This window comes from Alligator mississippiensis, chromosome 5 (assembly GCF_030867095.1).
Source record: "Alligator mississippiensis isolate rAllMis1 chromosome 5, rAllMis1, whole genome shotgun sequence".
Lineage (NCBI taxonomy): Eukaryota > Metazoa > Chordata > Crocodylia > Alligatoridae > Alligator > Alligator mississippiensis.
Genome location: NC_081828.1, coordinates 73203510 through 73218428, shown reverse-complemented (window position 1 = coordinate 73218428; position 14919 = coordinate 73203510). Strand labels below are relative to the sequence as shown.

Sequence of the window (14919 nt, the reverse complement as noted above, 5' to 3'; positions counted from 1 at the left end):
TGGAGGTGTTCAAGACCCAGCTAGACAAAATTTTGGCTGGGATGATCTTGTTGGGGATGGTCCTGCTTTGAGCAGGGAGTTAAACTAAATGACCTCCTGAGGTCCCTTCCAACCCTAATTTTGTATGATTCCAAGAAGGTAAGAAATTTTATCTGTTATTTTTCATTCTATTTTTCATTCTCCAGACTCTATGGACATTTTTTTGCATTTATTTTCTTCTACATAATAAATCCTTTTGATGTTTTGTTGCCTTACTAATAGACTTTGATAAATTGTGATCTTGGAACAAGTGGTATTCCAGGCATGCCTCTTCTACAAAGGAGGTGACCCTTACATTTTGCCTCATGCAAGGGGAAACCACCTGGAGCTGGCAAAGATTCCCCTGCTGAAGATGTACAGTCCGCTGTATGGCACTGTAACTAAGGCTTGTGGGGTCAAAGAGACATTGCAGGAGCAAACTTGAGTCTGTTCATTGAGACAAGCAGCAAAAACACAGGGAAAAACCTGGGGCTCTGAGGTCAGATCTATGACACTGATGTTGAACTATGCTTAACTACCAAAGTCTGAGTAGGTCATCTTTTAAAGTGGTCACAAATTAAAATGATTATCAGGTATATGAAAAAAACCACTTAGATACATTTTAAAGGAAGGAAGCTTTCCTCTCTTCTGAATCAACTTTATCTTTATCGCTAGAAAATCATTTTTGTCCAACTTCCTGAAATGGTTAAAACCATCATTTTTCAGGTTCAGAAGCTGAAAGGGGTTGAGTGCAATATTACATTTTTGAGAAATATGTTCTTTGCATTATCTAGGAATGCAGCTGCAACATCAATTAGCAAAGCTAAAAACACTGTGATCGCTAGATTATAAATACAATGAATCATGATTGCTAAACAAAGGGGATGCATTAATTATCAAGCAGTGCCAATGTTGCATCAAGCGCTAAGCAGGTAAATGAACAGCTCTTTCTAACAGACTTTGCTGGAATAGCACAGATGGTGCTTCTGCAGAGAAAGACTACTAATTGTTATTTATCTTACCTTCCTACACTTGAGTTGTTGTAGTGTCTGGTAAATTTTAACTGACATAAAACACCTCAACAACAATAAGTTCAAATTAATGCATGTTTTCTCCCCCAGCTATCCTGATGATGTTTATGATTTTGAGTTACACTTCAATTTGGATATAATGCCAGATAAATTCTATACAAGCCTGTGAAATAACAGAAGAAACTTTACCCAAATTTATGTTATATCACCTTTGTAGACTGGATTCTTTTTCTGCATTTTCCCTTTTAGAATTTTCTGATAATTTAATGTTATTCGTAGCTATCTGTAGTCTGATTGAAAATATACTTTTTACTGAAGAAAGCACCATCAATTATTTCCATGGCACAACACTACTATTCAGCAATCTGTTAGGATCAGAACTGAGTTCACAACATTATTATGCATTCTGTATATTTTTACTCAGGGGGAGAGAGGAATTCAGCTTCATTTACAAGTGCTGTGGACATCCTGCTGAGGCAGCAAGATGCTATCACCAAAATGGGAAAAAAAATCCTGCATAAATTATATGTTATTTTTCAAAGTGTTGCATGTTATTGCAGATGACACATAAAGGGAACTAAGTGACCAAGCAGTTACCTTGGCTTCTAGTTTTAAAATGTCAGAAGCCTGCTCTGATGCACAGTCTAAAATTATTATTTTATGCAAGTCCGTACATTTTCTAGGCTGGAAAAGAAATGTGGATAAATCTCATTTTGACTTTTTCTACTTTATCTCTTTAACCTTATATTTTTAATATGATGTACAGAGCTTTAGTTGTGAGTAATCAATTTGACCTCATAAACTAGCATGCCAAAATGTCAAGAGCCTTGTAGCTGACAGGCCCAAAATACACACACACCAAAAACCTGAGAGAAAAATAAGCAGAAAAATCAATTGATTGAAGGACCCAGTTCACTCTGATGTATTTATTTTTATTGTATTGTATACATGTGGGATATTGCATATAAAACTTGGCTTTTTAAAAAGGACAAGAAAATCAGTAATATTGGATGACACATTAAACTTCCTTTTAAACTTTGTCACATAAAATCTAAGAATTTGGAGCAAATAATATGGTAGCATGTTTTGTAATAATGCTGAAATGTACATCCTGACTAAAGAATATATTCTGAAATGAACAAGGTAGATATATTATCCTAGAGCAGGGAATACTTACTTTTTTCAGTCATCCAGATTGCATCCTCATTTTGGTTTATTAGCCCTATATTTGCCACCTGTGTGGACTTTCTATTTTATAAGACTTTAGCCATCAGAATCAGAACCTAATCACATCTCACACTTACTTTAAGTGGAATGGTGAAACTGAAAACCAGTACAATTTTCTAGAAACACAACTCTTGTAACGCCTTCCCCCCGCCCAAAAAAACCCAAACAAACAAAAAAACAACCCACCCAGCCCAGCCCAGCCCAGCCCAGCTCAGCCCAGCCCAGCCCAGCCCAAAACAAAACAACTCTGGTAAAAAAAAAAACAACAAAAATCGGGCAAATCCTAGAGCTCAAGCTCAAAACTGACATTGACAAAATCAAGCTATATTGGTAATCTCTTGATTCCTAGATAAAGATGTAAGAATTGGCTTAATGTAAAACTAAACATTATAAAACAAACTCTTCTTCTGTATCTTGAAAGCACTTTATATATATTGAAATAATCTTCCTCACACCCAGTAAGATAAGCAAGTTTTTAATCCTTATGTTACAGAGGGGGGGAGCTCAGACAGTGAAATTAATGTCTTGCGTACAACAAAGAAGGATCACATATCAAGAAAAGATTTGAGCAAAGTTCTTCCTGCTGTCAGGACTCCAGATAAACCAGTAGACCACTATATGCCTGCTGCTCAACACAGAATATAATGCACATATACACAGTGACTCATTATATAATGGTTTGTACATGTTGGAGGCCCTAGGCTGACTGCCATCACTATAGATCCTGTCAGAGGCGACTGGTAGGGGAAAGCCAAAACGCTGAGCATTACTCAAAAAAGTGGTGACAACAGAGGAATGTGTGCTCAGGGGTATGTGTTTTGAGATGACTCCATTCTCAGTGTTTGGTGATGAATGTTTTTATGCATATAAAAAGAAATTAAAATGACTAAAATAGGAAGTAAGGGCGCTTATGCTCTGGGAGGTGTGTGTATGTGTGTGTGTGTGGGGGGGGGTGCTTTAATTAATGCAGTTCTGAGAGCCATGCTCATTAAAAGCGCCCACAGCATCATGTGAATCAGCATCTCTGCACTGAAAGTGTCAGGGGATGGGGGACTGCACTTTGAACTAAAGCTCATCAAACAAGCTTTAGTTCAAAGCTCCCCATGGCCAGGGGATGCTGATACACATGACACTGGAGATTGCTGGAGTGTGGTAATAACCATGCTCCAGCAGATTCTATTAACTGAGTCTGCTCCAACACACTGTAATGAGAGCATATCAGAGCACCCTCCCTGCACATGTAGAGGGTACCTATACACTTGCTTAGGGAGGGGAGGGCATTTTAATTAGAACAGGGATGCTTTAACTAAAGCTCATTTGACAAGCTTTAGTTAAAGTGCCTCAGCAGCCATTTTTAAACCTGCAAGGCCTTATACAAGTGACACTGTGGCAATACTAGAGCATTTCAATTAGAACATGTCAAAGCATGTGTATAGGTACCTCTACTAGAGAACAAATATGAGTTAGTTGACTAAAATATAGCAGTGGTCCTTAGTATCTCTCTGGGATGCATACAGGACCCCCAATACTTGAATTGGATCAACTTCTGAAGACACACAGCCACCTCCCTATTTCTATAAAATGGAGTACTAACATGCCGGGAGAGGGTAATAGTATTACTTCTACACTTTAGTCAGGAAATTCAGATTTGGTTATAAGCTGCTCTCTGGGTGTCCAGTGGGGAAAACAAAATTCTTTCCATAGTGCCTAGAAAGGTAATTAATTGCTTTGAGAGAGAATATGAAATTGCTCTTGCCATTGAGTAGGTAAAATGGTAATATTCCTTACTTCTTAATGCCACAAGTTGTCCAATCTACACATAACCCAATACATTTATTCCAATAGGATTTCAAAGACATGAAAGAATGTTTCTGGGCTTGCCTAAGCAAGACAAGAAAATATTTATTGATTTTTTCTGCCCTGTATTTTGATTGTTCCTTTTTAGAACCTGAAAACTAGAGAAATTCTTTTTAAAAGTACAAGAAAGTTCATAATACATAATTCTTTTCATATTTTAATTATACATATATTATTAAAACCTATAAGAAAACATGTAATTTAGCTGAAATAAAGGTTAGCATGTCATGTCAGCTAAATACCTCTTGATTATATAAACAAGGAGACAGTATAAAAATGCGTACTATATTTTGTGCAAAAGCCTTTAAACCTCATTGGATGGGATCTTCAAAAGTCAATGAAAGTCTATATATTAAAGAGAGGCACAATTAAGCCAATGCTGAGTCTTCTAGAAACTTTGATCCAATAAATTAATCAAATAGTATTTTAGAACAGATGTCTTGCCTTGGTCATCTATTGTTGTAAGTACTCAGTGGGTGCATCTACATGAGATACTACACTGCTGTAGCTCATTGCTACGGCGACATAGCATTAGCAGGCACTAACCGCAATGCTGCAGCTACTGTATAGTAGCAATGAGCTACTGAGCACTAGGGTCAGAAAAAACTCGTGTGCTGCTGGGACTGCACAGTACTGATGGGTACTTCACAGTCATTTAGTACTTAGTGCTAAATACTAAATGACTGCGCAGTACCAATGTGCAGTGGGGCACACATGTAGATGCGCCTATTGTTTATGACTGAAGGGCCAAATTCTCTGGCAAACCGGAGAATCTGGCCCTTCATTCATTAGCTATAAAATAACTTCAAGTAGATTTTTCTCTTGCTACATTTATAGTTTTCTGAATACAGTGTGTAAAATTCCTTGACAGATTTCCAAGTACAATTATTATCATTTGTGCTATAACCATTTCTTAGCATAAATTCCTTATGACAGTGGTTCACAAACTTTTTAGACTCAACCTGGATAGACTCAAGGCACCCTGCAGAAAATGACTGCTCTCAGTTTTCCCCCTCTTTTGACTACAGAAAAACTAATAGAGCAGTTTTTCGGTTGTGAAGAACTAAAAACAGACCACAATTCTGGATTTCAATTTGAAATCTCTGGGTTTATCTTGCAAATCATGTATGTAAACCTCATAGTGTTTGTAAGTCTCTCAAATTGTTTGGCACCCCTCAGCATCCCTAAAATGTTCTCAGAGAGCCCCAGGGTACCACTGCATCCTGGTTGAGAATCACTACCTTATAAGTATATGTCTGAATTCATCCATGAATAGCTAATTCCAAAAAGCAGAGCCTGTAAGATATTAATAATAACCTAAATCAACCAGAACCTAGTTAATTTCTTCCAGAACATATTCACTTCATTTTGCATACTATATAGATAATTATGCCACAATTAAAACCCCCTCTTCTTGTATAAGCTTCTGCCCAAGGAAAAGGTGTACCACGTTCCTGCAGCCTCCCTGGCAAAGCAGTAGGGGGCACCAGAATATGCTATCATCCATCCCCCAGGAGACTTTGCTATGGCAGGTGCAGCACCATAGAAGGCCCTGTGCATAGTAGTGCATTAAGGTGGAGAGGTGTCAAGTTGAATGGCACCTCCCACCCCAAAGGAGTTTTGCTACAGGAGATGCAGCTCCTTGCCCAGTAGACAAAACAAGCTTCCTAGGAGCTGCCCCTGGTGTCCTGTTTGGTCTTTACCATATGCGCCCCCCAACCCCCAGATATGCTACTGGGTGAGGAGCTGCAGCTCCCATTGCACAAATCCATGGGAAAGGAGCACTGTTCCATTCAACCCCACCCTCCATATACTACTGGTGTAGACTGATTCACAGATTCATAGACATTAGGGCTGGAAGGGACCTTGAAGATCATCAAGTCCATCCCCCTGCCCATGGGGCAGGAAGTCAGCTAGGGTCAAAGGATCCCAGCAAGATAAGCATTCAAACGTTTCTTGAATGAGTCCAGAGTAGGTGCCTGCACCACTTCTGGAGAGAGTCTATTCCAGACCTTGGGGGCTCAGACAGTAAAGAAGTTTTTCCTTATGTCCAGCCTAAAACAGTCTTGGAGGAGTTTATGACCATTGGTCCTTGTTATCCCTCAGGGCGCTCTGCTGAACAGATGTTCCCCCAAATCCTGATGCACAACACTTACGTACTTATAGGGAGCCACCAGATCACCCCTGAGTCTACGCTTTTCCTGGGTGAAGAGTCCCATGACACTCAGCCTTTCATCATAAGGCCTATTCTCTTGCCCTCTAATCATGCGCATGGCTCTCCGCCTATAAATTTATTAGGGGAGGACAGCAGAGAATTGAGGATGTGCTGTTTACCAGAGCGCCCCAGGGAGTAACTAGGAATAATGGGTGCAAACTAGTGGAAAGCAGATTTAGGTTGGACATTAGGAAGACATTTTTTCCAATAACGGTGGCCAGAGTCTGGAATGGGGTTCCAAGAGAGGTGGTGCTGACACCTAACTTGGAGGTCTTCAAGAGGAGGCTTGACAATCACCTGGCTGGGGTCATCTGACCTCAGTTCTCTTTCCTGCCAGGGGCAGGGGGTCGGACACGATGATCCATTGGGTCCCTTCCGACTCTATAATCTATGAATCTGGACTCTCTTAAGCTTCTCGACATCCTTCTTGAATTGTGAAGCCCAGAATAGGATACTGTACTCCAGCTGCGGCCTCACCAAGCCCAAGTACAGTGGGAAGATGACATCCTGAGATTTACTTGAGAAGCATCTATGGATGCAATCCAGAGTTTGGTTTGCTTTACCAGCTGCAACATCACATTGGTGGCTCATGTTCATCTTATGGACAGTCATGGCCCCCATGACTCTTTCAGCCGTGGTTCTAGACAGCGTAGCACTGCCGAGCCTATAAGTGTGCTGCGGGTATTTTTTTCCCCCCGAGGTGGAGTACCTTGCATTTTTCAGTATTGAACGTGATGAGGTTTACATCCACCCACTTACTAAGCTTATCCAAGTCTGCTGACTTCAGAAGATTGCCTGGCTTCTATGACTAGGTGGCACAGGCCTGCTCCTGCCATGGCAAAGACTTCTGGTGGGGAGAGTATTTTGCACGCCTCTAAGTTACACTAGTTACTAAGAGGCTAATTGCACCCCTCTCAAATTATGCTACTGGTCCAAAGAACTGCTTCACCAAAAACTAGTTATTTGGGGCATCTCCCAGGGTATCAGTGTGGAAGTGATAATATAAGAAGTCAGATTTTTCTAAACTCAGAAACTAGTTATAAATACAATTTATTATGACTGAGAAGAGAAATCGGATTCAGAAAATTCCAGATCATCTGAATATTTGGCATGCATATATATATATATATACATATATATATATATATATATAAACCTGGAAATAAAAAAGAAAAATGGAAGGGAGAAAATCATAATAAATGATAGAGTGAATATAGAGAGTAGGTGAAGAGAGGCGTTTAGGGACCACACTTACAAGTATGAACGTTGAGGTTAGTTAGTTTGTCATTACAGACAGAAAAATAGATTAGAAGGAATGTTGCTTTCCAGTTATACAGTGGTCATGCCACAAGTCTCCACTTCTGTATGCAGCAGCATGGCTGTTGAAATGGCATGTCTACCTGATACAGATGAGAAGATGTTTGGTAGGTTTCCTGATAAAACAAATTCTACTGTATTACTTATTACGTTTAGTAAATGGTAGTTTGAGTATCATTGCATTAACAAAATAATGAAGGCTGAAATCCTTCATTATCTTTTTTAAGTGCAACATAAATATAGCAAAATATTTTCTACAAGCATTAAGGTTTCAAGCATTCATTTAATACAGAATCTGCTACTCCAGAGTATATTATTAGAGAACTCAAGAATGTGATTACTTGGCAAGAGATATACACAGGGTTTTTTCTCTTTTATTAACACTAAATTGGAGGTGTGTAGGTAGATCCTTGCATTTTTACTGTGCTTTTATCTAAACACAATCAAATATAATATATCCTTTGCTGGGAATAAGCGGTTCCCTTTCAAGGTAATAAAGCTGTAAATTGTAATTTGGTATAGAACAAATACAAATTTGGTATAGAAGAGATTGGATATTAGCAAACATATTAATTGCTAATATCCAATCAAGCTGTACTCTGATTCTAGTGATAAAATTGCTAATGATACCATAATCATTTGCAGTGCTATGAACATACTGTTACTTGGTGGAGCAAGTAGATTATTGTGCAAAATAGATAAAACTAATTCAGTATGTCAGTTTGTTCAAGCCTATTAAATTGACCAATTTAACACATTTGGTTAAATAGCTTTCAGCTTACATTTAATGATGCTATCTTTTTTTTTTTTTTTAAGTAAGAACTGTGTCTAATTACTTTAATGCAAACCTAGGCTGATGCATCCACGAAAGGTCTGTAGTTGTAGCATTATTTACACGTTTCGATTAGCTGCATTTGTAATACTTGAAAGACACGGGAACAATGGGAGGGCTTCATAAATTGCAGAAATGCTTACTATTAAAGCTGTTTACAAGGTGGATATAATGGAGGTAAAAAAACATAATACTTTGCATACTTTATTTTATTTCAAGTGCCAAAAATTAGATTTAATATAATATATATTTGCTAATATACCTAGCAAATTTTTAAAGTCCTTTATGGGAGTTAGAGAATTATTTTTGCCTACTGCCAATAAAAGGCAGATCTCCTGAAGTATTTTGTCTTGTATTAACCTTCTAACATCAGCCTTTCAGTATTTCCATATGCAATGCTTTTTTTCACTCACAGCTCATCAGACAACACCAGCTGCATAATATTTCACTTTGAATAGATGAGACTGTTCCGGTTCGTCAGCAATGTTTACACAATAGTGTGCTTGAATTTGGATTTTAAATATGGTCAAAAATGTGCACAAATTGAAACTAGATAAATGACAAACGAGTCTAGCTGGAACAATATATTATAATCTAATTATTATTCTGTAACTAAAAGATAGCCTCAAACATTGTTTGAACTTCAAGGAAGCTATATGAATTTACTGGAAGTAGCTGGTAGAAGTTACTCAGCTGAACCTGTACTGATTCTCATTTTTTGTCCAGGAATAAAAAAGCTACCTCTGAATGCTATTCCTTATGCTGGCAGAAATTGAATTTTGGGGGGCAAAAGAAATAAGGCACATTCTGGCTCTTTGTTTGGCAAGAAAAGGTTATAGGGAATCAATACTTCCTTATGTCTATGTTCTGCTTGATGTGAACAAGCAGCGGCCATTAGGTAGATGGTTAAGTCTCCCTGATTCTTCATTGGCAGGCCAGCCACAGAATGAATTAAAAGAGCTTTGTTGTTGCTCTAACTTAAGTCATTACTATAAAGTCCCAACTATTTCTTCCAAAACTTTGAATATCACAAAAAGTGTGACTTTAATTGCCAAAAGGCATTCTTCATATTCATCTCTGTTCTGAAATTTCAAGTTTTGCCTTAGTTTAATGAGCTTTCAGGCAACCATATTTTTGGAAGAAGTAAATTATCTTATCTTTGCAAGAGAGTATGCCAGAGTTGAAAGCAAAGTAATTAAATGTGACTTTAAGGATTGGAAACAAAATGATGCTGAATTTGTTGTAAAAACAAATTACTACTCAGGTACCATCTTTGCAAATCACCATTGAATATTTTGTGCATCCCAGGTGTGGGTTAGAAACAAGATGTCTTCTTCCACTGTACCTGGAGTGTCTCCTAAATTTGGTGCATAAACTGACCACAACTGAAGGGCCTGCATTCTCTTGTAGGTATCCATTGCTACCTCATAGGACTGGAGCTAAAGCCATACCACTACTCTCTTTAGCTTCACATTGGTCATTAGTGCTTTCTACCACAAACACTCTGCAACACTATGGACTGTGGCAGTAATTATGCTCCATCTATCCTTTGTTCCAATATGATCCAGGAGACCCTTATCTCCTGATACTCTTCCTTGGGAGGTTGGAGTTCTCTTCCGATCCTAATACAAGTCTCAAAGCCAACACAGGCCAAATACATCTTTTCAAAACCCCTTCTTTCTAGGCTGATCATGAATCTATGTGTCTTTCTTTGAATAGTAAAACAAACCCAACCATATTTCAAATGTTGCAATCATCATATAAAATAGGAATAACACTGATAACAAATACCTGAGCCTATTAGGAGCTCCTTAAAATGCAGTGTCCTGATCAGAAAGATGTACAAGAGACAAAAATTACTTACTCTCTTCCCAGGAGGACCAGGTGGGCCAGCTTCACCTGAAGGGCCTGGTGGACCCTGAAAATACAAATGATCCATAGTAATATTTCAAGACCATTTGATGAATGGTAGTAAAGAAAAAAAGTCTCTCTCCCCCACCCCACTTCCACCCCCACACAGCCTTAAGCACAACAAATGTAATTTGAAATAATATAGCATCTTTCATTAAATAAAAGAACTTGATAGTTGGTTAAGATCAGAAATGTGGGTAAAAATGATGCCTGATTACTCAGGAAATCTTAGCCTGAATGTATTTAGAACCCAATCTGGGATTTTTAGTGAATCAAACACAACCATATTGAGGGGTTTTGTTCCTTTCTTTTGTTAGTTATTGGAAAACATTTCCAACTAAAAGGTGTAACAGAATAATATGTTAGCTAACTGCCTCATTTAATTAAAACTGTTCTTATGCTTTTCAATTTTCTGCCTTTGTGTGGGCTTCTCTACACTGTTGAGGCTGATTTGGTTGTTACTGAACTAGGCAACTGCTGTCAATTTCACATTCACTTTTATTAGAATTCAATTATTTTTGCAGCTTTTAAAACACAGGCCAATGTTCCATTATAGATAATGCACCCAAAAAAGGTTAAAAATGAAGGACTAAGTTCATCCCTGATGTTACTCTACTAAAGTCACTAGGATTATAAACAAATGTGATCTAAGAAATTAATGTGTGTAGGCCAGTATGAGATATAACAGTGTTTTAGCTTCTCGCATTTTTATATCTTGGCATTCAGCTCTACAGATAATTCTGTCAATCATAATGTTCACCAAAATAAATATTTACTACAAATAAGCTAGAATAGGAGGACAGGAGCTAGGAGCTAAGCAGCACTGGGCCAGGGTAGCGCTCTACCTCTCCCCACCCCTTCACCTCCCCATTGTGGTGCTGCTCAAGCAGGGAAATCCTACTTCTGAGGCAGTTCCCGGCCAAAAATGCCTGAGCAGCCAGGGACTGGCCAGGAGTTGTCCCACTTCTGCAACAGCTCCCTGCCAGCTCCTGGCTGGGCGGTGAAATCCCTGAGCAATCTAGGGCTGACCAGAGGCTGACATGGGACAGCTCTTGGCCAGCCCTGAGCTGGGCAAGGAAGGATAGAGCTCCCCAGTCCCAGTCCTGCGGAGAGCCAGGAGCTGAGCCATACTGGGACAGGGAGGGCACAGAGAGAGCAGTATGCCTTTATAGCACTAACAGCATATGTAGATGTGCCCACTGAATTTCACTGGAATCTGGGTATCTCTATTGTTTCCTACAGAAGCCAGGTACGCATTTCTCACCACAAACTGTGTCTATATTTGATCACTCATACTCAAAGCCTTATTGTGATTAGTGCAAAAATGAATGGATAGTTTACAATAAATGCAAAAGAAAAATAATTTTAAAATATTCTCTTATTTTAATTTGGGGTTTTTTCTTAATATTGAAGAATACATCAAACAGAAATTGTTAGTGTCAAGTTGACTTACAGGCTGACCAGGGTCACCATCTTCACCCTTCTCCCCACCAGTGCCATCCTGACCCTGCAGAAATATGGGAGAAAGAAGCTCAATACTTAATTTAATTAAATTTTGCAATGCTCCTGTATGTTCAGATGCACTACTCTTTCCTAGGATATGTTCTTAAAAATGTATTAGATATTATTTAAAAAAAATAACAATTCCATTATACACTCTTTATTAAAATGTATCAGTTTTTAAGATTCCAGAAACACAATCAGCTGGAACAATATCACTCACAGGCTAGACTGGAGTTTCTTAACTTATGAGTTGCGACCCAAAAGTGAGTCACAAGAATATGTGAAAGGGCTGTGAACAAACTTAAAAAATGGATTCTTCTTTGAAGGAGTAAAACATGGGAAACTGTGGCTTTTCACTTGCGGGGTAGCAGAGTTCCAGCCTACGAGGGGCTGCTTGGGGCCCCCCACACCACACCCTTCCCCTGCCCCACAAGCCCACCCCCTGCCCCACACATTGGTGGGCTGGGTCCTGTGGGCAAGGGGCAGCAAGTCAGGAGTGAGGGGTACTGCATCGGGCCTGGCCATTGATGTTTACAAGTGGGTCCTGGTACAAACAAGGTTGAGAACTACTGGACTAGACCACATTACCACTGAAGTTCATGAAAATTTTAACTTTGGTTTCAGTAGAAAGCAGGATAAGGCTCTCAAATTGATTTGCCTAGATACTTACACCAGGGCCAGGTTCACCAGGGGGTCCAGGATCTCCAGGGAATCCAACAGGTCCCTAGACAAATTGGAAAGGAAACCAGACAGATGTCATCCACCACCAAGTGTGTAAAAGTTATTTAAAAATACTTTAAGGAGACAATATTTAACTCAATATACACCATAGAAATGCATATACAGTCCTATATGTTTATTAAATGAATTGATGTTTTATTTGACACAAGAATGGTTTACACTTCCAATGCACTTGTCACTTACTGGATTACCCTTAGGCCCATCGTCGCCTGGAGGGCCTTTGGCACCTGCAGGTCCAGCTGCCCCAGGTGGTCCAGCTTCACCTTTTTCTCCTCTTTCACCTTTTGGGCCCTGTAAAAGAAAACATAGAAAATATTCGCTTTCTGAAAACAGCATAGCCAGAAGATGGAAGGGAAGCTATAAAATAAGTACAACTAAAAGCCTACATTTTAAACTTTGAGAAGTATCAAATTTTATCATAAAAACTTGTCTTTTGACTAAATGCTAGGTCCAAACCAGCCTCCAGGTTGAAATTCCAGAAGAACCCAGGCCTAGATTCACATGTGCACCTAGCTATTAGCATCCAGGAAGATTTATAATTTTTAATTAACTTTTCCATTAACAAAGAAAAAAGTAATACCTGGAAGAAATAGTTTTATTAAACAATACATGGTAACTTTTTCGGATAAGATAGATGTCCACAAGTGTAATTCCATTGTTAGTATATAAGAGGTGAGCTATAATCGAAAGCAAATATGTTACTTTTTATAAACATCAGTTCTTCAGTTAAAGTGTGAGGAAAACATCTGAGGATCTCATAAGCAATCTGATTATAGGAAACCAGAAATTCCTCTATAGGATTTTATACCATGTAGCTTATTTTATCAGAATTATTTTAAAATATACTCACAGATGTACCAGATTCTCCAGGAGGTCCAGGATTACCTGCTTCACCAGGTTCACCCTATAAAAAAGATAATGATTTATAAATAAAAGTCTTATTTTCTTTTTTGTCTGTACAATCTTTTGTTTAATTAAAAATATGCCTTGTACTGAAAGTTTCCTGTTTGTCATCTTTCTTCCGAATGAAAGAAAACAAACACGTGTTGACCATCTGCATTTTTCTTCCATCATCATTTTTCATGTTCTTGTCTGGAAGCAAATCCATAAGAACTAGCAAATACCAATTGAAAATTAATTTCCATTGATGTTTAGGCTTTTTTTCTAGGTCTTTAGTGATATAATAAATAATAAGGCAAGCCATAACAAAAGAATAAAATAATAGAATAGCAATAACATTTCAAAAGAGACCACCAAGACCCACACTGTGCTTTTACTGCTGAAGGGAATTATTTAGTAAACCAGATGGCTTCTAAAAGAACACCATATGCAAACAATCTGTGCAAGTCAAAGATTATACTATATTAAGTGAACATTTAAGGTAATTTATTCTCTTTTTGAGCCAATACACAGTACGGTGTATGTCAAAGTCTGGCTTTGCAGGCACTACTTTTAAAGTTTAGTTATGAGCAATTATTTTCTAGCTCAGTAGACTGATAAATAAACCTTTATAGAAAACTAGTTTGTTACTAAAATGTTCTGCTACTAATGCCCTGAATATATAAATCTGTGAATACATAACAAAACCTGTTTTCTAGCCATCAGAGTGTGCTCAGGTGAGAACAGCATGATTTACTTAAAAGATTTTTTGATATAATGTGTGGAATTACTTATACCTATTTTTTTTTTTTTTTTGCTCAACAAATGACAAAAGGAACATTAGAAAAATATTCAATTTACTCCAATAGAAAAGTTAAAAGTTCAAGCTAAGTTTATACCTTTTTTAAAATAACTGAACTGTGTCAAAATTGGTCTGAATTTTGCCTTAAAATAAGAATAAAAAAACATGCAGATCAACAAAAAATGAAAGACCTATGCAGAGAATTAAAATGTACATATCATGAATTAAACTGCCTAGGCTCTTCAAAGTCTGAACACTGCATACACCTCTCCGCACCATAACTCATTTTACATAAGGGGCATGTCTTCAATCTTCATGTGGAAGGGGTCATTTGTCTAGTCTGTATTGAAGCACACATATGATAAAGATATAGATGTAGCTTAAACAAATTGCTCTTCTGCTCTGGAAGAATTTTGACTGACTTCTGCAAGACTAAATATGGCCCACTGCATAGGCATAACTTTTATTTTTGCCAGGAGGAGGAGGGCTAAGATGATGGACATGTGGAGATTTTTCACATTTCACGTGACAGTCCTCTTTTTGAGGGGGGTAGGGGCCTACAGGCTCCCACGTACTCAGCACATGT

At 38.2% G+C, this 14919-nt stretch overlaps 1 protein-coding gene across 5 annotated transcripts in view; it reads right to left on the bottom strand.

The window, feature by feature from the left end:
* COL11A1 (collagen type XI alpha 1 chain) overlaps positions 1 to 14919 on the bottom strand; it is a 260479-nt gene that overhangs the window by 30186 nt on the left and 215374 nt on the right. For all 5 annotated transcript variants that reach the window (XM_059728451.1, XM_059728453.1, XM_059728452.1 and 2 more), the window contains 5 exons: positions 13503 to 13556; positions 12836 to 12943; positions 12582 to 12635; positions 11862 to 11915; positions 10362 to 10415 (listed from right to left, as the gene is read on the bottom strand). In XM_059728451.1, the coding sequence (XP_059584434.1) occupies positions 10362 to 10415; positions 11862 to 11915; positions 12582 to 12635; positions 12836 to 12943; positions 13503 to 13556 (324 nt within the window). The remainder of the gene's footprint in view (positions 1 to 10361; positions 10416 to 11861; positions 11916 to 12581; positions 12636 to 12835; positions 12944 to 13502; positions 13557 to 14919) is intronic.